This window comes from Tympanuchus pallidicinctus, unplaced genomic scaffold, assembly GCF_026119805.1.
Source record: "Tympanuchus pallidicinctus isolate F22 unplaced genomic scaffold, pur_lepc_1.0 scaffold3, whole genome shotgun sequence".
NCBI lineage: Eukaryota > Metazoa > Chordata > Aves > Galliformes > Phasianidae > Tympanuchus > Tympanuchus pallidicinctus.
In genome coordinates this window covers 11,192,526-11,217,177 of record NW_026294747.1, presented here as the reverse complement: position 1 = coordinate 11,217,177, position 24,652 = coordinate 11,192,526, and the positions used below count along the sequence as shown (strand labels likewise).

General features: G+C 40.4%; 2 protein-coding genes across 2 annotated transcripts in view; one reads left to right on the top strand and one right to left on the bottom strand.

Moving 5' to 3' along the window:
• Positions 1-1,786: 1,786 nt before the first annotated feature.
• Positions 1,787-3,714, top strand: KCNJ11 (potassium inwardly rectifying channel subfamily J member 11). Its single transcript, XM_052694902.1, has one exon. It carries the CDS (start codon positions 1,846-1,848, stop codon positions 3,037-3,039), a length of 1,194 nt encoding a protein of 397 aa, XP_052550862.1. The 5' UTR covers positions 1,787-1,845; the 3' UTR covers positions 3,040-3,714.
• A 13,052-nt stretch (positions 3,715-16,766) lies between these two features.
• Positions 16,767-24,652, bottom strand: part of NUCB2 (nucleobindin 2) — a 29,484-nt gene continuing 21,598 nt past the window's right edge. The window contains exons 10-13 of the mRNA XM_052693873.1: positions 23,648-23,737; positions 22,926-23,096; positions 22,519-22,600; positions 16,767-20,606 (exon numbers count right to left, since the gene is read on the bottom strand). Of these exons, the coding sequence (XP_052549833.1) occupies positions 20,494-20,606; positions 22,519-22,600; positions 22,926-23,096; positions 23,648-23,737 (456 nt within the window). The 3' untranslated portion in view covers positions 16,767-20,493. The remainder of the gene's footprint in view (positions 20,607-22,518; positions 22,601-22,925; positions 23,097-23,647; positions 23,738-24,652) is intronic.

Here is a 24,652-nt window from a genome sequence, read left to right as displayed (position 1 = left end):
CCTCTTAGCCACCACTTGGCTCGAATACACTGCACGTTTCCTTAGTGTATTTTTACCTAGTCCCTTTATATGGGATCCAATCCCAGGGGTTTTCTGCCCCCTAACTCCAAAGGGCTGAAGTCTCAACAGTGATCAGAAGCCATCTCCAAGGAAGTTATTCTTTGGTGGGATCTGTAAAGCCCCAGAAGATGGAAGGCTCGCTGCTGTTATTGAGTTATCCAGAAGTTATTACCAAAGAAGACTCACAGATACGTTAGCAGGGCAATAAATCAAAGTGCTGTACTGAAATGGGAGCAAAGCAGCCCCAGAGCAGCAGCATGGCATGGGGGAACTGCCCCATCCAGGCTCATTCATTTCTCTGGGCTGAGGCTTGGCTCCATCCCAAAGATACTGGTGGGATGGGCTGCTCATGGTGATGAAAATAGGGCTTGATCCACCCTGCTGGCATCTATAAATTAATAAAAATCTTTATAACTTTATCCCCTCATTTTACCATGGCAATATAAATTAGGAAAAGTCAATTAGGAATAGTTACTACAATTAGGAAAAGTTACTACAATTAGGAAAAAATGATAAAAAAAATTTTGAAATGTAAAACCTATTTTGAGGGCTCAAAATCTTACCCCTTGTGACTACCCCTCATGATTCTGTACACAGCCTTCAAGTATGGGGTTTTTCCCATGAGCCCAATTTGTCATGCAGTACTTAACACAAATATGTTGGCTCACACTGAAGATCTGTCACTTTTCTCTTTTAAGTGTCTGTTACTTGATCCACAAAGACACGGCTTCTTTCATTCTGCTCTAGAAATTCTCCACCAGAAGCCACTTGCTTTACTGTCCTATCTCAGCCAACAAGAGGTGAAGGCAAGAGGAGGTAAGTGGAAAATGACAATCTCAATAAAGAACAGAAGTGGAAACAAGGGAATGCCCTTCTAGCCCTGTGGAGTTCGGGATTCCTAAACGCAGCGTGGTGCGTTCACACAGCACTCCTTGCTGCACTGGGCTGCACAGGTCATCCCATCATCAACCAGACTGTGAAGCGGTTCACCATTCGGTAACACCATTAGAATCACAGAATGGTTTGAGTTGGAAGGGACCTTTAAAGGCCACCTGCTCCAATAGCCCTGCAGCGAGCAGGGACACCTACACTAGATCAGGAGCTCCGAGCCCCATCCAGTTGGACTTTGTCTCCAGGGATAGGACATTGAGCACCTCTCTGGACAACCTGTGCCAGCGCCTCACCACCCTACTGTGAAAAGCTTCTTCCTAACAACCGCGTTCTTTAAGCCTCTCCCCCAAACACATTTTTTTGATTCTATATTCATGCAGTTGCCGCCCTCTGGAGGATAAGGTACAGAATAAGACGATGAGAAACGAGAAGGGAAAAAAGGCACCAAAGGCACAGCTGCCTCTTGTGTAACTATTTCCATCACTGTAAGAGCGCAAATCGTCACCGCTGAGTACTGAGTGATGGAGCAGAGCCTCTTTACGGTCACTTTAAAATGCTGGAAACCGCTGCGAGCTGCCGTCAGGCGGAGAACAGCACTTTTCCAGATCTCCGGTTAACCCTTACGCCCGGGGCCGAGGCCGGCACCTGCCCAGCCCTACTGAGGGAGCGACCGCTCGAGCCCAGCCACGCGCGCCGGCTCTCGGCCTCCTCAGCTCCCCCTGGTGGCCGCGGCCCGGCCCGTCACGTCCCCGCTGCCGCTCTGCCGGTCCGGCTGCGGCGGGGGCTGCGGCGGCGCCGTTCGCCCGCTCGGCCCCGTGGCGCGGCCGCCGCCCCCGCCCCCGGCCGGCAGCGGACATGGGGCGGCGCTGAGCGGCGGAGCGGCGGCGGGGAACCATGCTGTCGAGGAAGGGGATTATTCCCGAGGAGTACGTGCTGACCCGGCTGGCCGAGGATGTGCCGGATCACGCCCGGTACCGCGCCCGGGAGCGGCGGGCACGCTTCGTGGGCAAGAACGGCGCCTGCAACGTGGCCCACAAAAACATCCGGGAGCAGGGCCGGTTCCTCCAGGACGTCTTCACCACGTTGGTGGACCTCAAGTGGCCCCACACGCTGCTCATCTTCACCATGTCCTTCCTCTGCAGCTGGCTGCTCTTCGGCATGGTCTGGTGGCTCATCGCCTTCGCCCACGGAGACCTGGACCACGGCACCCGGCTGCAGCGCACCCCGGCCACGGAGATCCCGGACGGCTTTGTGCCCTGCGTGACCAGCATCCACTCCTTCACCTCCGCCTTCCTCTTCTCCATCGAGGTGCAGGTGACGATCGGCTTCGGAGGGCGCATGGTGACGGAGGAGTGCCCGGCCGCCATCTTGGTGCTGATTGTGCAGAACATCGTGGGGCTGGTGATCAACGCCATCATGCTGGGCTGCATCTTCATGAAGACCTCGCAAGCCCACCGCCGTGCCGAGACCCTCATCTTCAGCAAGCACGCGGTCATCGCCCTGCGCAATGGCAAGCTGTGCTTCATGCTGCGGGTGGGCGACCTCCGGAAGAGCATGATCATCAGTGCCACCATCCGCATGCAGGTGGTGAAGAAGACCTCCAGCCTGGAGGGGGAAGTGGTGCCCCTCAACCAGATCGACATCCAGATGGAGAACCCCGTGGGGGGCAACAGCATCTTCCTCGTCTCCCCGCTCATCATCTACCACGTGATAGACAAGAACAGCCCCCTCTACGACATCTCCCCCTCGAACCTTCACCACCACGAGGACCTGGAGATCATCGTCATCTTGGAAGGGGTGGTGGAGACGACCGGCATCACCACGCAAGCCAGAACCTCCTACCTGGCGGATGAAATCCTCTGGGGCCAGAGGTTTGTGCCCATCGTGGCCGAGGAAGATGGGCAATACTCTGTGGACTACTCTAAATTTGGTAACACGGTGAAAGTGCCCACCCCTTCGTGCACTGCCAGGCAGCTGGAGGAGGACAAGAGCATTATGGACACAGTGCCATTTTCCCCTAGAAGTACCATACGGAAGAGATCTATCAAGCTAAAGCCCAAGTTCACCCTATCTGACGAGCCTTCCTGATGCCTTTGGACTGGGAAACTGTGCTAGGGCTTTGTGTCTGAAAGATCTCGTGAACTCAAAACACTGAGGTGGCCTCTATTACTTTTTAAAAAATTCAGGTCGGTAGCACAAGGTATGTTCTGCTGTTATTTATTGCGGGGTAAATGTAAAGCTAATTATATTTTTTTAAAGGTGCGAAATTTCAGGCAGCACTGGGAGTAGGAAAATCCCAATCTGCAGCTTTAAATTTTGGTTCCGACTGTCATGCTGAGTTGCACGATCATTCTGCATTGATTAATCTCTAGGTAACTACGTATTTTCTCAAGAAACAAATGTTTCTATATCCTCAGAGATTGCAGTTCTGGGGGTCTTGCAGTGTCTGTCTTAAAGTCGGTAGTTTTTAACTGCTCTTTTCTAACTTGAACAATCAATATCGAGAAATAAAGTATTAATAATTAATGAAGTAGGCTGAATTTGAACAGTAACGAGAAGGTCAGGCAGCGTAGTGCGACACAAGAGCAGATCTGGGACTGTGTGCTATTATACTCAATGTCTTAAATAAATGGCTGGGTTTGCTGCATCCATATTGTATTGTATGGAGCCACTCCTACCACATGCAGTACGAAATGTATTTGGACATTTCCTTTTGTTTATTTTAAAACCCTTTACACTTCCCAAATAAAACAGTCAAGTGTACCTTTTGGGCTGTGTGTTCTTGATAGTAAGCATCGCTTTTCCCTAAAAAGAACAGCAGAAAACGTGCAACTGAGGCTAAGCATAAATAGGAAACATTCTGTATTCTAATTGTCTAAATGAGAAGCAACGTCCCCCTCTCACATGGCAGTAGGGACACCCAGTAGGAAATGAATCTCTGCTTTAGGTTGGAGTGAACTCTGCTAGAGAATGAGGGACTATAAATAGAATCCGGTATTTTGAATGGGAAGGCAGTGCTGAATCCTGGAATGTATCTGCATGCGGCAGACAAAAGCTTTTACTCCTCTCCCTTTTGTAAAAGCAGAAGCAGAGGTTTGTGCAGCAGGAAGGAGGGCTGTGCAGGACAGCATGGTCTCTCTTGGGATGCCGGTCACAAATACTACTGCTGAGGAAATGGTTTCCTTTCCATTCCCATCCTGACCTCTGCACAGCCGGTGCTGGTTTAGCTGAACTCAAGAGCAGAGGAGCCATGTTCACCCTGCCAGCCCCGCCGGTGACAGCAGGAGTGGTTCCTCTCTGCACGCTCCTCTGTGTGGGGATGGCAGCACCAGCAGCAGCTTTATTCCTGCGCTATTAAGGGGCAGCGGTGGCATTGACTGCAGTATGCTATTAACAGGACAAACTGCCACTCAATTAAAGAATACAACGTTCTGTAAGCAAAACCTAAATAAGCTTTATGGAACTGACCTGATGCCTGACTACAGTTGTTTTCACAGAGATGGCAGCAAATCCCCTCTGAAGGGCATTGATTGAAGGAGTTCCCTGATCAGATCCGTGTGTGCTCGGTGATCCGTCTGAGCGATAACACGGCCGCATTTTTGACAGCTGGTCAGTGTAACAATGGGACTGATGCTCCAGAGTCACAGAACTTCCCTTCTGACTATAGAACACCTTTAGGGATCTAATAAAATGAAAATGTGGTCAGGTAGAATCACAGTTTGATTTAAAATGATAAAATTGTATCTATATTTTCAATACTTTTCTATTTCAGATCCACGAATGTCAGTGTCAGTGTGATCAGACTGCAGTTAGGTGAATAAGTATCCATTCAATTTCCAAATGCCCCATAGACCAGCACTGTTCTGTTTCACAATGAAAAAGCAGTGAAAGTAGCATTAGCAAGTAGTTAGTAAAGAAAACAGGAAAAGGCATATTTTACATTTGTAATAGTAAAAAAAAAGAAACCTTTTTTTTATCAAATAGGGAATGGTGCAGTGCCTTTGTGTATGACATTTATTCTCTGAGTCCAGTTGACACATCATGTTCCAGCTTTCCCTCTTTCTGCACCAGTTCCATCACTCATCGAGAGGCACTGGCAGCAAAGCCAGTTGCTTTTCCTCAGCACCTTCGTTCCTTTGAAAGTTCACTGTTCTTTATTCCTGTTCTGTTTTTACACTGCTCACAGATACAATTCTAGCATTAGCTTTCCATGGACTTAAACCATCGGATTCTCCTCCGTTTCCAGAGTGCCTTGCATTAACATGTAAGATACATTCAATGTTGTCACATAAAACCTCTTCAGATGGAGAAGTATTTGACCTAAATGTGAAGCAATTTCAGCAACTATTTTCAGGCCCTGATGCAAGCCTCCTTTTCCCTCAGGGAGATCTGTGCTACAGAGAGGTAGAAAATTCTCTTTGTGAGATGGGGAGGGGATGGGTGGAAGGAAAGAGCTTGCCTCTGTTGGGCTGCTTTCAGAACCAGCTCTTACGTCACTCCCTTTACAAGAAGCTGCTCAATTTTCTGAAGTTTAGACAAAAAAGGCACTATCATATTAAGAGGAAGGCAGGATTTGTTCTATTAAAATCATTAGCTAATTATTTCAGTCCATTTGTTGGTGATTTTGAATCCCAGAAATCTTGTAATTTTAAATTATTCTTTCTTCACTTTCAACATTCAGCAGTATTTCAGTCGGGCAGAGCAAGGAAGAAAAAAGGGCACTGCTTATTTTGGAGGGCTCTTTCATTTTGCCACGTACTAAGCACTTGAGAACAGAAATTTATAAGGATTTTCATGAAGTTGCACTTATGCTGACCACCCACATCCTCTGTATGATGCATTCTGAAGAACACATCAGTGCTGTCTTTTGAGGTAGAAAAGTCCTCATTCTCAGCAACGAGCAAAGCTGCATTTTCTGTAGCTGAGGTTCAACACGAGCAAGCTTTTGAACTTGCTACTCTTTTTCTGATAGGTGGCATCCTGGGGTCCTGCTGAGGGAGCAGTTTGGGGCGGTGTGCCGCAGTTCCTACTGCTGCTCCCTCCACACTTCCTCTGCACAGAAACCTGTGGGAGGGAAGCTGCGGATGACGTGCTTGGGGGTTGCCCTGACTGGGAGAGAACATGGACAGAGACAGTGGGAAGCTTTGAGTTTTGTAGTGACCCACTGCTCGATTTCTTAAGGGTGTGGTGAAGCCAGCTGTGTCCATGCAAATTGCTTTTCATGTGCTATGGAATCTAGAGACCATTACCAGCTTATACACATGGTTCACACTGTTTAATGCACTTAGTTTAGAGGTCGATAAGAAGGACAAAAGAATTGTGGGGTTTATTAATAAGAAACAGGAGCTGAAGAACATTTGTTTGTCATCGTTCTAAAATACTTGCAGTGACAGCATAGCCATGGGGCATATCTGTTTTATGTTGTGTTTCCTAATGAAATCAAGAGGCATATGTGTAAGAAATTAGAGGACAACAAGGTTTGATTTGGTCTCCTTATCCCCCTAGGCATATGATAAATATAGTATTATGGCAGTGCATTTCAGCAGGAAAACCTCCCTGTGAAGCAGATAAAAACCAGAGGTGAGCTCAGCAAGCTGGGTATTATGGCAAAGGATGGTCAGAGACACAGATTTTAAATCCACCAGTGACATGATGGGAAGATGTCAAGAAGCAGTAAACTGTTTTCATTTGAAGTGATTCATACCAGCAGAGGTGTGAAGATGCTGAAATGAGAGAACAGAGATGTTAAAGTAGATGTGGGAGCTTCACATAAAAGTGTTTAACTAGACCAGTGCTTACATATTGGGATAGATTAGCAGAAGGGTCAGTGTCAAAATTCAGTCTGCCCTGAGAGGTGAGTGAAGGCCAGCCATGATCCTCATTGCTCAATCTGGACAGTGGGTAAATACTGCTGTGTTCTGGGCAAGTTACCAGTCACAAGAGAGCCCTTCTGGAGGCAGCATTTGTGGTGACTGATTCTTGTGGCTAGTTACTTATTAATAGTTAATAATATCAAACTAATGAAAAATTAATAGTCCTCTGAAAGCTGAATTGGTTTCCTCGTGTTTTCCTTCCTCTTCCACTCGTTCTTTGTATGCCAGTCGCCCCTACTAGATAATTATTGCAGGCCAGATGGCACAGCTTACTTTCAGTGTGGGATAAGGAAAAAGTGCTTAGAGAAATAAAATATAAAAATAAAGTTGATATTAGAGAACAATCTGTGAAACTGCCAAGCTTGCAACTGTCACAGTTATTTCTTGTACAAAGCATGGAAGAAAATTCACCAAAGATTATTTCCTGTTCATTTTACAGGTTGCTGCAGAAGGAAAAGTGGTTTAGTTCTTCAGGTATTGGTTGAGGGAGAAGAGAAGAAATGCTGCATTTTAGGTTTCCTGGTTATTACTGACACACCTTTCTCTCTTCCTGTACTCAAAGTCATATAGGTGTTGCCACTAAAAATGGAAAGGATCAGTGTTCTTTGTAGTTCATGTTCCTGCATTCATCAAATGGCAGATGCTCCATCCCAAGATGGATACATTGAACACAACAGCTCTGACCCAGAAGGCAGTAAAAGAATTCCCACCTATTTGAATGCATTTTTGTATCAAAGGATCTGCTGAAAGCCTGTGCTGCAGCATTAAGATGGATTCAATCAGCACTACAGACGTCACTCAAGAAAAGCTGCTGTTTGAGGTGGGAAGACCCTTACGGGAAGGAGGCCGTGGGGAATCCAGACCTGGGACACGTGCTCAGTGTGGCTGGTGACTGCCTAGCTGCTTATAACACATGACTCAGCGTACTATTTTTGATTCAGCAACAGGAGAAAGATATGTGATACAAACCTCCACCTCCCCCTCTCCCCCACCCAAGTAGAACTATTAAAAGTGCAGAAGACATTCTTGAGAGGCTGTAGATACCACTGCCTCAGTCTTGCTTGTAGCACTGCTAGGTGCCCATGGAAGACAGCACAGCACACTGCCTGGTTTTTTTGCTTACACTGCTATTTTGATGCATAATGCAACTTTGAAGAGTCATCACAGGAAAACGACTCATTTAAAAAAAAATTCTTCAAAAGAATATTAAAACTGTGCAGCTCCTCTTTGCCACTTGCCGCTTTCTGCTTTTGTACCTGGCTTACAGAGTTTAAATGCAGAAGGCATATCCACAGGAGGCTACCTCAAGCTGAGCAGCTCTAAGTCAGCAATCCTATGTGAATTGGTGGAGTCAGAGGTGTTACAGTGGTGGCCACACAGAGGGATGCCCCCTCTTTGCTGGAGCTTGCCCTGGCTGGAGGCATTGAGTATCCTGACTCATCCCAATGCCACACAGCGGTGGCCGTGAAGTCATCCTTTTCCTCCCCTGGATATTCTTTGCATGTCTGCCATTTAAGTGGCATTTGTTTCCTCTATCCAGGACATGGTAGACAAAATGTGTAAACAGCGTTTTTATTACTGTTAGTTATGATAGTTATCCCTGAGCAGAGCTGAGGCACAGAGAAATATCACTGCATATCAGGGGTGGCAGCAGAAGTCCTTATCTTCAACAAGTCTCAAATCAGGCCCCCATTTTAAATGCTAGGCCTTTAAATCCAAGAGTTTGCCAGGTTCATTAGCACTGGGATTTTTCTCTTGGGGTTGACTCCTGTTAAGTTGATGGGAGTGGGCAGCTGACCCAAATAGTTTCTGATGGCGCTTTTATCAAAACATGCTGTTCCCTGTACTTTATGTTGAAAGTCTTTTTCTTCTCTAGCAGCCTATAGGAGATTTTTGCTCTGTCTTGTAAGTAAAAGTCTTAACTTTTTTTCTCTGACATGTGGGATTATGTCTATTGTGCATTTTGTATATGCCTACTGATTGAGGAACTTCAATTGCTTGAACGTTCACAGCTTGGTTTGAGATCTGTTGTTTGAGCTCCTGCTGTCTCCCAGGCAGTGTACCAGTATTCTCAATATCTTGCCTTTTCCCCAGATGCAATTTTCAATTGTTGGTAGCTCCATTCTGGCTTTAAACTTGAGGGAAGACTCCTGGTAAAATAACATGTGTTTCAGAGGGCTGGGGGAAACAAGGACCAGGGAAATGAGTAGGAAGATTAGTATGTTTCTCAAACAAATGTATGGGTTTTATAAGAGCAAGATGTGCCTAAGAACAGCTTCCTTACAGAACATCACAGTAAATTTAGATCTTGAAGAAGCTAAGGAAATAAAGAAATTGCCTTCTCTAGCCAATTCTAATGATGATTTTGTAATGATGGCAAGCACTCTGTAGGCATGCTGATTGCTGAGTGCATAATGGTGATTTGATTTGGAGGGCGTAATGGTTGGCTTTACCAAGGATTAGTGAATGAGGATATGAAGATAGCTCATGCTTGTTGAGCATTCATCTAGAACTATAGGCAGTAAGCAGATATTTTTCGAAAGACAGAAATGTCTGTAAGAAGTAGTCACTATCTTTTCACAGATTCTCATCTATTGGATGTTGTCTGGACATCCTAGGTTGAAATAATTATACTCAGCATCTGTGTGTAATGCATTCTTAAATGAGTTATTTATATAGCTCTACAAACTTTTGTAAATCTGATCATTCAGTTTGTAATATTGTTGCTTTTTATTCCTGCTAAGTTGTTATTCCTGTGCTTGATTTTTCTGTTTATTTGGTTCACTGCTGTATAGAGTCTAAAAAGCTTTTGTTGTGTTCTTGAACAGCATCTGTTTAAGGAAAATGAAAACTAACTGCTTTGTAATTGGCCTGTGATTTGCAGTCAGAACTCTTACAATCTCACCATTACAAGTATTTTCTGTGGTATTAATTCTTTCTACAGTTGTGTGCATCTGCCTTCACTGAAGAGAGCCTGATTCCTTTATTAAGTGGAGCTCAGTGAAGTTTTAAAACATAGGTTTCACCAAAAGTTTGTTCTTTACTGGTAACATTACATGTGATCCTATATTTTTTGCCTCACTTTTCTGTAGTTACTTAGGAATTGATTACAAGGATGGTCCAGTTTCTGTTCCTACTTCTTTGTATGTTGGAAAATATTTTCCAAGGAGTAGTTTCTTGTTGACCAGAAGAACCAGAATTACTTTTTTTTTTTTTTTTTTTTTTTTTTTTTTAAGAGAATTTTTAAATAAATAAATGCTATCCTGTTTTAAAACAAGTAATTTTCAGAGGGTTGCGTGTGGCTCTAATTTGCAGCCAGAGATAGCTTATTAGCAGCTTGTTAAAAACCTCCTAGGTTCTCCTAGCGTATAGGAAGAATTACAATGATTTAAAATAGCAATTACTTTTTACTGACTCGTCACAAAGGGAATGAATGTACCTATACACAAATCCATAGTGCTGCACTGGGATGTACTGCCAAATTAACATCAGTCCAAAGATACGTAACGGTATGTTCTCACTCCCCTATATTCAGTGGTTGCTGGTTTTCACATCAATTCACAGAAAAACTGCTCCAAAATATTCTAAATTCAGCAGATGCCTTTTTTCTGACTCTAAAAAACGTGGAAGCAGTTCAGAGAATGTCTGATTTAAATGATCTGCTGGAACATACATTTAAATTCATTTTCAGAAAGCGTTTAAATAAAGCTACCGCTGATCAGCATCGGTTGAGGGGTTTGATTTGATCCTTCAGGAGTTATAGGGAAAAGTAATGTTTGCGTTTCAAGTGTAAGGAGGGCTATTCAGTGCATAACTGGGGGATGGGAAGTTCAGTGATTTCCACATTCCTATGACATATAGCAATACATAAAAAGGTAACCGCTTTTAGTTAAGGCTCCAATATCTATAGTAACTCTGAAGAATGTCTCATCCTCTCATCCAACTGCTCTAAAATAAATTTAAGTACTTGCTAAAGAGAAGTCAGATTTAAACTAATACATTTATATATAATAATAAATATATAATAAATAAAACATTTTACCTGCAAATTTGAGTTGAAAAGCTTTTTTCACATATTGGTGTGCTGCTGGATTAATATCCTCTGATCCTAGCATATGCAAACTTCAAAACTGTCTTACTAGGTGTACTTTGTATAAGAATTTCATCTCTGAGACAACAGGGGACTGCTGAAGAAAGAGAAAAGACTCCATTAGAAAGCTGCTGAAATAAGATAGTCCTGAGACATTAAGCTAAGAGTGTTTGTTAGGATTCACCTGCTAGTCTTGGAGTCCTCAGTAACCTTTCTCAGTAAGGACCTGCATATGCATGCATGGTCATTACTGCATATAGTAAAAATAGAGAAATTTTGCTCTTTGTTAAAGAATGGTTGTTTCTTCTATGTATGTATGTATGTATGTATGTATTTATCCCTCCATCATCTCAGCAGCAGGAATAAGACTGAAGGTAGGAATTATGTATCAACATAAGCACTTACCTTGAGCAGGCTATTTCCAGCCTGCTCATCATCACTTCTACCAATCAAAATATCCTGTTACTTCGCTAAAAATAAGAGTGAAGAGAAAGCACTGTAGTTTGACACTAAGCTAGTTAAGAAGCTTTACCACTGTACACTTGTCCTGAGTTTGTTTTTTAAGTACAAAATCTAAAATCAATATCATTTTCTCAATACTAGAATACTACAGTATGAAATCAGATCTTGGGCTTGAGAGGGGAAAGTGAAATTGGTTCTGTCAATGGGGAATGCCTCAGAAAGCAAACTAGTGCTAGAGTGGCTGAATTACAGATAACAGTGTCAATTTGGAGCTCTTTAACGTTTAACCAACAATTTTACACAAATTCTGTAGTAGGGAGTAAAACATTTTTCTCTCATTTGAAATAAAACTATTCCAGTAAATCCATTTCAACTTCTGTTTATACTGGTTGTTGGAACTCCTGCAAAGAGTCTCAGTGGCAAAATGACATGCCAAGAGAATATATCAGCTTGAGCACACTGTGGACTAATTCAATAGCAAACTGGGGCTCAATCATGCTTGCTCAGTGACTATGAGTTAAACCTTCCTGTCCCAAATGGTTCTGTGCATCAGAAAAAAAATAATTTCCCTTCAAGTTAAATTCAATAGTGTCCTATAATTCCTTTGCAGGGAAAGGACCTAAAAATGTACTATGTTTCTGGAAGTCTTAAAAACATAGATTCTTGTGATGAGTTTTCCCAGGGCTTTCTGCCTTACTTTGGAAGCAAATTCTTTTTTTGTCAATCATGAAAGCTGTAGGAATTACCTGAAGCGCGACTTTTATGTGGAAACAATCATTTCAGTTGTCCAGAAACTCCTGGCTGACATTATCCTTGACTGTGTCTTTCCTCAGAAACTGGGTTTGAATCACTTCAGAGATAGGCATGCTCTGTACTCTGGCTCACATACCAAGAACAGTATCTGTGGCTTTTAGTAAACTTGTGTAAACAAAAGGCCCAGATGATATAGTATTTTCTAATGTCAGATAAGCAGATAAGAATGTGAAAAGGAGGTCGAAGAAACTCAGTTATATAGAGCTCTTCACAGCCTTGGTGTTTATATATTTGGGTATTTATACAGGAAGCATTTATATAGTCTTGCTCAGTCTTACTCAGAAATGCAATAAGCATGAGGCATGATGTTCTTTTGGCAGCCTAAATACAACATACTTCTAGTTCTTTATATAAGAAAATGAACACATAATAGTGCAATAATTGTTCAGGTGCAGGGCTTCTGTAACAAAATATGTAACTACATGCTACATTTTCCTTGGAAATTAATCTGAGTCATGAAGTTTCTTTACTAATGCTTCTCACAGTCCACAGAACAGCACAATTTAAAAGGTGGTCAGTTATGAAGTATAAGCACTTTTCCTGCTGCAGAAGAAACAATCTACTTAGTTTCTGGTAAAGCAGCTGTGTCATACTACTCAAAAATAGCTTCGCATGTGTTCAAAAATATACTTGAAAAACTCAAATAATTATGCATTTAATTATTTATTTATGTTTGGAAGCATTTCTTAAAAACTCTAAAATCTTTCAAGTCTGCTCAAGGAACGTGGTTCCCAGATTTCTAGATTTAGGAATACAGATGTTGTGAAAGCTGAAATTCTCAAGCTAACTTTGAAGCTGAACCTACATTTCAAGTTAAATTTCAATCTGTATCTGGTATATTATTATTATCTTGCATGTTTTAGTTTGCAAGTGCTGTGTTTTACGTTGGGGAAAAATGAGAATTAGATCTGGGTGGGATGGTATATATGTATATATGCCATTATATATTTATATAATGCTTAATTAAGGTAGTTTGTGAGAAAGCCTGTGAAATGTTACAAGGAGGAGCACTTTCTGATCCACTTCAGCATCATCCTCATGCATCTGTGGATGTGAAGCTGACTGTCCACAGCATAGCTGTTTTCTGCAAAAAGGCACCTTACTGGAGAACACAGTGGCCACAGGCCCTGAAAACAGGGTGGCTTATGAGCAGAGGAAGCAGACTTGCTGCATGTTGAGCCAAAACAAGTAGAACCTTCCTGAAAGTTCTCTATTTGCTCACTATGATTTTTTTCTTACGTCTACCATCTTAAAATAAATAAAGTGAGCACAAAACACAGAACCCAACAGAACTCAACAAAACCTGAATGTTCTCTGTCTGCCTGGAAAATAATTCTTTGAAGAAAGATATCCAGGCCAATGTGTGACAACACTTAAATCATTCAGCTTCCTAACAGATGTGTTGGGTGTACAACCTGAAGGAACATAAGCTGTGGATGGCAGCAATTGAGAGCCCAAATACATGTGACTTTCAAGATAGCACCCAAGAAGTATGTTATCTGTTAGTGATCTGTGATTCACAATATCTACTGAACACTGCTGTTGTTTGCAGAGATAGTTGAACCTTTAACTGTTGGCAGATAACAGTCACAGTAGTAACCAGATTCTTCTTGGAAATCTTTATCAACTTGGTGTCAGGTGAATGCAGACAGCCTTTTCTGAGTTGGTATACAAAGGCTGTCTTATTCCTTTCTATTGTGACTCCACTGTGATGGCTGAGTAGCCTGGAAATAAGTGTCAGTGAAGCTGTTTCTCTTCATGCATGCTGATTTTGCATTTGTACACACGTGCACATATGAGCTGAACCTTAGATATGTGCATTGAAGACAGAAGTCGTTACATCTAACATTTTCTTGTAGTTAAGAACATAGCAAAGGGACTTGCACCATGAATATCATATGTGAATATTAAATTCTTGATAAATTTGTAATATTCAGTGAACAAGAAGTGAACACTTACAGCACAGATTTTCATTCTTACTAAAGAAGTAAAATGCATAGAAAGACTGTATTTAATTAAAGAAATGTAAAGCTATTGTAGGTGAAAATGAGCTGTGGCCTTATGGTTAAGTAGTGTAACACTGACCATAGCCAATTAAACTAGAGAAACAGGGAAATGTTATCAAAAACCTAAGGCATGTTTTGACCACAACACTCTATCCCTTTATCCTGGTTCTCATAACATCATGATGTTATCAGTTCATTTGACTACTGGTAACTGTTCTTCCAGGCAAGCTTTAAAGACTGAACAAACTAGCCTTCCTAAACTGGCTCTGATGTATGCAGTTCTTACCATTAGGATTTCCCCCCAAAATGCTGATATGAAACAGCTTACCAACTACTGCTGAAGAAGCTAGTCCTTAAGCAGCATTGAAATGACATGACTTGGTATGTGCATCTCCTAGCTGTATTTTTGACAGAAATGTTGCAGCATTCCTTTTTTTATTTTGCTGTTTGATGAGTAGAATCCTATGCTAGAATGACAAGGGCTTTCATCTATAAACACAAACAGTGTCCTTTCCTGATTCTCATCTTGGGCTTTTTAAAATACGAGGTGATTCACATGGTGTTGATATCCAGATATGGTGGATTGTACTTGGAGATCAAGTACAGTATGGAGATGTCTGTGTTCAGGAAAAACACTGTTCGTTTAGTTCTTACTTTCAGAGTCTCTTCAGAAAGGAAACAGCATATTTTAAGAAATCTCTAAGGGTGGAAAGAGCCCTTTTAAAACATGGCAGTTTTAATTTGGCTTCTGAGGGATCATTCAGTCCTCACCCTCCTGTTTTATTATGCCACCGGACTGCTTTTTAACGCGCTTTTGAGATTAGGATTACTGAGCACTCTCGAACTCCCTCTAGTGGAAAAAAATGGTATGCGACTATACATGATTAGAAATCACTCCAATTTTATAACAGACGCTGTGTCACTCCCCCGTGGTACTAAATGCACTGGCAATGTCTGAGTAGTCTCTAGTACAGATGCAGTATAGAATTTCGCTCATTGCTACTAAAGTATATGGAGTCTTTTTGTGAAATTTCCATGCATACAAGTTTGCATAGAGTATCAAAGTCATGGCTGAATAATACTTCCTCTCCTGCTACGTGGGCTCTGAATTCATGAAGCAGGGTAGCTTGGTATGATACAGATGGTAGATGGCTGCCTGTGCCTCCATCCTGCTTTCTCCAGTGTCACCTGTTGAGGGGAACTCAGAAACTGATGCCCTCTTAATGTGCGGAGAGATCAGCATTGTAATGCTGCTCTATCTGTGTATTTGTAAATGACAAATGTACCAGGTTTAGAAACTTGGGTATATCTGGGGAGAAACAAACAATTAAAAAAGAAAACCTCTTTCCATCATGATATTTTGCTTTACTGTATAAGCAAGGATGCAGGCTGTTTAACACATCATTTAAGTGCAGCTTTTAAGGCATTAAAACATAAAAAATTAGGGCATTAGTAAATTGTTTTGGTGCTTGCTATCTGCAATTGTGTAAATTATGGGACTCAAGCTACTTCTCTATTTCCTACTAAGTAGCAAAATAAAATCTTTTAGAAATGTAACCTAGGTCTGCTAAGTGCTGCTGTGTTTCCAGATGGGACTCATCTTTCAGTGCTATGACTACCTCTTAATTTTAGCAACAGACATTTGAAGATGCAAACAAGAAAGGACTTCTAGAGTAAACATTAATGACAGCTCCTGGCATTTGCTTACATTACAAAAGGACACTCCATACACCTCAGAGCTTCATCTCCTTAAAGAATGTCACCATACATTGTTTTTTTCTTATTCAGTGTGTGCTTACCAACACTATGCTTACATACTGTACACAATGGAAGTTCCATGAGCCATCATGTCCCATGCATCTCCCCCAAAATACACACTGTCACTGCAATTCTGATATCCTGAAATGGCTGATACCTGGATTTGAAGACAGGATCTGTAAATAAAAACAAGCAACCTATAGCAAAATCTGCTACTGTAACGCATGTGGTATTTCTACTTTTCCAGGATTTCTCTTTTGAACTGGAACATCTCAGGGAAGTATGTGATGTTAATACCTAGTTTCTCATGGTGGTGCAGTTTCATTAGTTTATTTTTTTATGAATACAGGAGGTGTAGCATTCAAATACTTATTTAGTGAGTGAATAGCTATTGTGGTGATGCAGCCGGTGTCAGGAAGAATAAAAGATGTCTATTTGTTTGTGAAATATTTTTACCTCTTTCCAGAAAGCACGCAACAAACAGGAAGGCAAAAATGAGCTTATACACAAGATCTAAGCCACAAAGACTTCACGTGCTTGTGCACAGCCCAAAGCCTGCCCAGCCATACCTGGCTGGATATGCTCACCCCCTATGCAAACCCAAAAACAATGCAGTGTCAGCACCTTGAAACATCACCTGTTCTCTCTTGGGAGCAGACTTGGGGCTGCATTGAGTCATGCCCCTCTCTGGTCCCCAAGCTAGTGGGCCAACAGGAGGAAGCAGAAGGGAATGCTCCTTGGCCGTGGTGCTGCCTGCTGGCAGCAGTTGCCTCATTCTGACCCACTTAAAATAAAACACTGTAAGTCTGTGACTGCACTGAGATTCAGTTTAATCCAGTTAAAAACTAATCAATACAAACTATGGACTGGGGCTTTTTTTCTTACATATATATTGCACTGCAAGATAAAAATTTATACACCACTGACCAAATCTTACCCCTTAATCCTCCTACTGAAATCCCAGCCAAGTACAGAACAAAATATCTGCACATTTATCTTGGAAGTGATGCCTCTATGAGGTTACATTCAATTTTCCTGTAAATCACCTCCTAAAGGAAAAACAGAGTACAGGTCAAAGCACTGGTGCCCATGATATTCCAGTCCCTTGTTTATCTGCAATTGTAGCATTCTACTTTCCAACACAGCTGTAAGTGAAGTTTTTAAAAATCTTTTAAAAAGCTCCTGAGAAATCCATACCATAGAAGAAAACATGCTTTAAGTGGATAATGTAATACTTTCAGTCTCTGTTATGGACAAGAGAATCTAATGAAAGATGTCATCATTGAAAACAAGCTGTGTTAAAGAAGGGTCAAATCAGTTACATCTCCCCTGTGTAGGTAGGACTTTAGCGTGTTGCATAACTTCTAAGTCAGATGTTCCTTACAGTGAGATAAAGTTTATCTCAGAATTAATCCTCAAAAATAATTTGATTATGCTCAGATTGAGATCTCGTTAGCTTAGGTCTGAAGAATAATGTCCTTTCCCCAGAGGACAACAAGATGGGCAGTACCAGGTCAGGCCTGTTTGCTGGTAGACCAGACCTGACTGACCATCTTCTGGGAAAACACCCACTCAGTCCTCGCTATCTATGCAGAATTGTGGAACAGATAATGATTCATATCAGATTCTGAATTGGACAGACAAGTATGAATTTGTAATTTGAACTCTCATCTCAAAAACGTTTAGGCAGCAAATTTAGTGTCTGCTCAGTAGGAGACTGAAGTGTTACTGTGAACTAAGGCATTGACTTCCTCACAATTTAGCACAAACATCTGACAGCTGGACTGCAACTTTGATCGTTGTTAGAAATAAATCCAATCAATAATTCTAAAGTTTAGAAAACTGCCTGTTTTTACTTCTAAAAAATGAACCTAAGTATATTGTTAAAATGCAAGCCTATCAATAAAATTAACACTGACGAGAACATTTAGGTACCAGACAGCAATGGAAGGAAAGATATGCATTATTTTATGCTGAATGCAGCTCAGTGGTTAGTTGAAATGCAAAACTGGGAACTCTTGTTAACTCGTGATGAAATAATAAATGAAAACTCTGGCTTCTTCTAGGCATCTCCTTTAGACACAACTTACACTACCCTGTGGCTAGCATGAGACGAGTTCAGCACCCATGTTACAATAGTTCTTTATAAAATTCTCTGTGTATTTAAATAATAATGTATAAAGTAAATAATGTAAAGGGGATAAAATACTTTTCTTCCATTTCAGGGAGAGTGAGATTCTTAAAACTGAAATGTAACGCTGCAATGAAAACAAAGCTTGAACTGTGGCAAGCACTTGAGAGCATATACTGCATTACCTATAGTAACATTAGTGATGAGGCAGATGTAACATGAAGGAAGAATGATTTATATGGTAGAAATGCATTCAAAGTTTCAGTCCTTGATTCTCTGAAAACTCCTGCTGCATCACTCAGTCTTTGTAAAATTTCATGTGGTACAAGGAGAAGGAAAAATGTTCCCTCCTTTTTTTGTGATGTTAGAATAACTCACCCTTTGTTCTCCTCTTTCCTTGCTCTGCTCCTGATTATTATGCTTACACACCTAAAGCCAAGACTGCACTGGGAAATGATGTTACTCTGGTTGTAGTTGTAACTATGTCTAGTTCTCTCAAACAGTTGTAGAAACATACTTCAGCCTCCTGACAAAGATATAAACTGATGTTAGAATTACATGAAAGTAACAAACAGTGGCTTTTGAAACTAAAATTAGAAACAAATTAAGATACTGACAACTCACAGAGAGAACAACAACAAAGTAAATCTAATTGCTGGACTGGTAGAAATGAATTAAATGTGATGTCATAATTAACAATATGAAACAGATAAAGAAACCTAATCCATTCCAGCAACGAGTTTTCTTACATTGTGTAAAGAACACGAATATGCTCAATTTTGCTGCAAGAAGCATTAAGCATGTAAGGAATATGACTAGCCTCTATCAATCACAAGTCTTCAGTGAGAAACTTAAATATGAAATATCAATACAAAACTTTAACTGCCACCTGTCTTTGAGTTTGCCTAAAATGTTTGAGTATTACTCTGAAAGGAACATCTTTTCTTAGGAGATGCGTGCCTATTTCTTTGCTCAAAACCCAAATGATCTCTTTGAATGACAGTGTAAGCAATTAGCCACGGAAGTGGAAGAAAATACAAAGGATGCTTGCCAAGGTGTGTGTGTATCAGTTCAGAGCCAACGTTATACAGTCAGAGCAATCCTTTTTCTTTTTTTTTTTTTTTTTAACAACAACAAACACAAAGCTAGAAAAAGAAGGAGGCTTTACACTCGGGCTGAAGTGGATGACAAGGAAGGACAATCACACAGCTTTTTGACATTATAGCGAAACCCACAGGAAAGACAACTTTTGCTGCTGAGTTTTTGTTTTGTTGTTGGTTTTTTGTTTGGTTTTTGAAAAATCGTGGCTTACGATATGAGGGAGCTATCCTGGTTCTGTACCAAAACAATGCAATCAAGTAGCACCCTTGTTTTAGACATTTCATAAACCTACATCAACTAACTGCTGAAAGACAAGTACATATTAACAGTGAGACTCTTAAGTCAAAGATTCATGTCTGAGAACAGCTTTTAGAAGCACAAGGTGCATTTTGAAAAATCTGGTATTACCACAAGAGGTAGGAAAATCTGTGCAGAAAAAGACAGTGAGTCTTGTTCTGTTTTGTACAAATTTCCATCAACATAAAAAGCTTATTTAATCGCATGCAAAATTTTGAGATCACTTGGCACCTGATGAAAGAAACAGGGACAAAAGAACTATCCCCAGAGCCAAATGAGTGAGCCAACGCTACACAGAATTAATCTTAACAAGGAGAGTTCAGACCAATCCACTAGAAGTACAGTATTCCTTTTGAAGGCTTACAGCGAAATTCTTAGGCTTCTGTAAACATGAAAAGTATTCACTGTCCCATGCAATTGTTTGTGGTGGTTAAATTTTAGAAAGTGCAAATTTTCTAAAAGTTGAGAGTAAGAATTTTCATTTTTATTTGGTCTCAAAAGAAAGGGGTTGGTAGTACTGGGAACGGTAGGCCTTTGTCTATGATCTGTTTCCCTGTACTTTGCTTCTCAACATTTCTGGAAAGAGTCTCTACATAAAACAAGACCTAACTTGATATTCAGTTCAGTTTGCTGCTGCTTCTCAGAAAAGGTAGCAATTCATGCCTAAACACACAATGACAGACATCTCCTCCCTCTTTTCATAACAGAGAAGTCCAAGAGCTGAGTCCCTTGGCCATAAAAACCTTTAATAATAAGTTTCCTTATTTTTTTTCCTCCATTATAGCTGCTAAATAATCCCCACTGCCTTTCTTACTGATGTACTGGAGAGAAAATTGATTTATGATTCAAGTCTGATTGATATTTAATCTCTAACATTCCCAGTGATTTTACAATCTGGGAAAGAAAGTGGAGAGTTCATTACCCTTTTTTTTTTTTTTGTCCCTCTCCCTTTCCTGCCTTTTACCCTCCCCCCAAAATAATAAAGATGCTATAAAGTTGAGGCACGAGTGGTTAAGGGTGAACTTGATCAGTTCTAGCAGCTGGTTCTTGGATATGTCCTGGTGGTAAAGGCTGATCACCTCCTGCAGGATGTTTTGGTGCTTCGTCAATTTTGTGTTCGCCAGCTGTAAAACAGGAATAAAACTGCTTAAAATTTTTCAATTAAATGAGCTCCATATGTGAGAAGTCTCTAAAGTAATGTTTCTAGTGTACAGACAATCAAATTGAACCACCTGTTTTTATTTTGTAATTGGAAGACTAACAATGAAATCAGGTTGAGTTTACCCAACAGGCTGCAAAATGATTATATTCAGGATTTCTTAGATTACTAGTTGCTTCTGTTTTCAGTAAAAATGTTTTTTTTATATAATCTCTTTTTGGATACTAATCTGTTCTTTCTAAAACATACTACATGTTTATGAAACCTTTAATCCTAACATAGCAAGCTTGAAGAAAAAAAAAAAATGAGCAACTTGCTTCTGTATTTTAATCCTTACTGCGCTGACAATCTTTACAACTTTCTCCCTCTGCCTCCCTCAGAATGCCAGCTTTCATAGTTGGGACCTCCTTAACTCAGACAATGAATAGTGAATAGTTTTGGCTAATAAAATGAGAGCTTAGGATACTTGTCTAATGACTTTACAAAAACTTTTGTATTATTTTTGTGTAAAGTTTTAAGAACGCTATCAGTTATTGCCAGTGTTAAAAAATGTATCACTGAACCAAGTCCAAGGAATCTGCTATCACAAACTGTGTTTTTACTGAAGGGAAGACAAAGAGAAGCTATTGTAACTAAGGGATATAAATTGATATTAGCCCCAAGCAGCTTTGAAGCAAATGAAAGACAAAATGAAACTGATGTTCAAATTCCGTTGTTTCTTGCTTTGCACATAGAACTGAGTACCTTGAGGATATAATTCCAGGATACTCAGCAAAGTGAGCTGTAATCACTGAAAATGGCATTTCAGGTTTGAAACTTCACTGTTGGCCCCAAAGGTGCTGTTAAGTCCTTCCAATATTCAAAAGGCTGACTGGATACAGCCCAAAGATTCATGTTCAATATGTTAAAAATTCTTTGAGCTGTGCTGATAATGTTAGCACATAAACATGGAAGCCAATAAAGTCATGTTAGTTTCTAGATGGGGAAGAAAATGTTTGCATGTATGGAAGAACAGAACTAAGAAGTGTTAAAATATACCTGACCACTTTTTTGTTATCAGTAATCATATGGAATGATTTATTGTGACCTTATTGTCTGTGCACGTTGAAGCAATTGGTTGCTCATGTTGTCTAAAACTTGTCACATCGTGTTGTGCTCAAATGCAGATAAACTGACCACAGAGGACAAACATGATGAAAGCATTTCAATGTTTTGATTTGTTTCCCAGTCAGGGACTGGGACCACAATTCTGGATTACAATCTGAAATTCTAGGATACAGCTAAGAGAGTAACAGCTAAGAGACAACTTTCATCTAGCTGCCTAACTACTGATAGCCATTAAATGATAGGTGCACCAACATTAGTGCTTGTGCAGACATCTTGGGATCAGGAGCATGCTTGGACAACAAGCAGTGAAGCTTAAATTACTGTAATTTCACATTCTTGCTACTCAACTGAGGTATATTACAGCATGTTTGCACAAGGCAAAATACACTGAATGCACCTATGTCTGGTAATGCAGCCATAGGACATTAGACAGGCGTGGTCATTTGTATGCCCCTACTCTTCTCTGAATATCAGAGTTATCCTAGATCTCACTATTTTTAGACTGACATGCAAAACACTCCAAAAAAAATGCAATCTTTTCTCTGTCCATCTGATGCTATAAGTCAGAACTTTTTTTTTTTCCCCTACAAATATAAAATTGTTGAGATTTCAGTAACATTTTAAAAGGCTTCCATACTTCTATCTTAATAACACTCCCTACAGAGATAATTAAAATCACATTATATTAAGAGTTTGAACAGAAAATGTATTTTTAATGACTTTAATGTTGGAGATCTTAAAGTACACAAACTTTACAGAAAGATACATACGGGGCTGGAATTTCAGTTCTCCAGCTGGTCCTGCAGGTGGATTTGCTTGCTGCAGTTTCTTTTGTTCCATCTGTTTTACAACCTAGTAAAAAACAAAGTAACACAGTTGAAAAACTTCACTCTGTCAACTTTCTCTGATATGAGTGAATACACACAGGAAATATATGCACATCATTACGTTGAGTCTTGGTTAGCGGGAAAACTACTAAGTTGAGATGCTTTCACTGTTTGCTATAATCTGAAGTAATGGATTATGACATGCTGCAGTACTACTGCTGATTAAAATTCAACTGAGATTCCTAAGAGAAATCAAGATGAAAGATGCTCCAGAGCTGGGGACTGTCATAAGCCTTTACACGTATGAGAACACAGAAGGGAGAGAAAAAATACTGTTGTGTCAAGTGTACCTGCTGAAGCTCTTGTTTCTGAGCCTGAAGCTGGTCATGCTGCCTCTGTAGTTCCTCCTTCTGTTTCTGAAGTTCTTCTGCCTTCTTTCTGAGTTCATCTTCCTGCTGAGAAATATGACTTTCAAATTCCTTCAGTTCATCCTCAGTGAACAGCTGCTGTTGATCTAGTGTCTGCAAGAAAACACAAACAGGAATACTTGGGTAGGAACGCATACCTATTTTGATTATCTTTCCTCTGAAATAATTATTAGCTGAATTTTACAGTTCACTAGAAGACACTAAATCGTAATGTAAAGAGCTAGTATGTTCACTTAAACAGTAAAATAGCTATTTCTCAGCTATTTTCTTAGCAAGATTCTATTACAAGTTCAGAGGTAGGAGGAAAAAAAATCCTCTTGCTTCCAACTGAGCTCATATTTCCCCTTTAAAGTGATTCATAAATGAAATGTGCATTTTATCTTTGAAAAGCACGTGGATCAAGATCTTCTAGGATCCACGTGGTGGCAGTGCAAGACTGTTTCTGTTTGAGTGTGGACCACAAAGATTACATCTGCACTGTATTAGACTGTTACATTTTGTACATCGCATTTAGCTAGAGCATTTAACCACACGCATACCAAAACAGGACTGAAAAAAGGCAAAGGTCAGACAAGCCATTTGGTTTCCTGGTTAGACTGATGGTAATAGTACTGTATGTTGCACTTGGAATACGTTCTCATTACCTCCCAGCTATCTGGCTCCAAAAATTCTTTTTTTTCTGTAGCTCGTAGGAACTCTTCCAAAGTTACTAATCTGTCCTTGTTGATGTCAACCTGTTTGAAGCAAAAAATTAAACTCAGGATGGGTTTTGGTAGAGAAAACATTTAATTTTGTTACATAAATACCTTCAAATACAACCATTTTATTTTTTAAATTATCCCATTTTCAAATGAATGCCTGTAACATATTCTAAAGATGTTTCTTATAAGTTCACATAGTTAAATAAAAATGGAAATAAAAAGTAAATCCTCACGTTTCATTTGGCAATTAATCGGAAAAATGTGTGGCTGCAGCCCCAGTGCTTCATAGTAGCATGCCTGATGTTTTTGAGAAAAAAAAATTGTAGCTTTTTGATAATAACAGTGTAATTCTGAGTCAGAGCAATCTCTACTGTTGGATAGGGAGATTTCAAAACAAACAAGGCTGAAACTGTGTCAGAAACCCTTAAGGGGAATAGAAGAAATTCCTTCCTTCATGAGTAAAAGAAGTCCAGGCTTGCTCTAATCCTCAAGCTTAAGAAATAAAGTTGAATAGAGAAAAAATACATTCGAAAAAAGAGTGATTCAAAACATCCTCTTCCCTTTCCTCTGCCTCCTGAACAAAAAACTAATGAGAACCAGTAATACTCAGAGTCATAGATAATGCCTTGAGCTCACGACTCTTTTGGAAGCACAAAAACCTGAAGATAGTGCTTTCCTTTGTCTTTCCACAGAATGCTACCCTACTGCCAAGTGTAAGAGGACATTCACAGTCCTCCCTGTTTAACAAAATTCACTGGGAATTTGTATTAAATCTGAGTACTTGCAAAGTGAGGCTATAGTACAAATCTTCCTCTGGAATTTCTTTAAATGAAAACAGATCCAGTCTGCAGGCATTTACATCGACCAAAGATAGGGCCTGAAAACTGTGGCTTTCTGATCTCAGCACTAATAACAGTGTTAAGCCCTTTTGCTGTACTCAGACAATCC

Bases quoted from the DNA above. Each gene is read 5' to 3' on its own strand.
- KCNJ11 (XM_052694902.1), top strand. From the start codon at position 1,846: ATGCTGTCGAGGAAGGGGATTATTCCCGAGGAGTACGTGCTGACCCGG.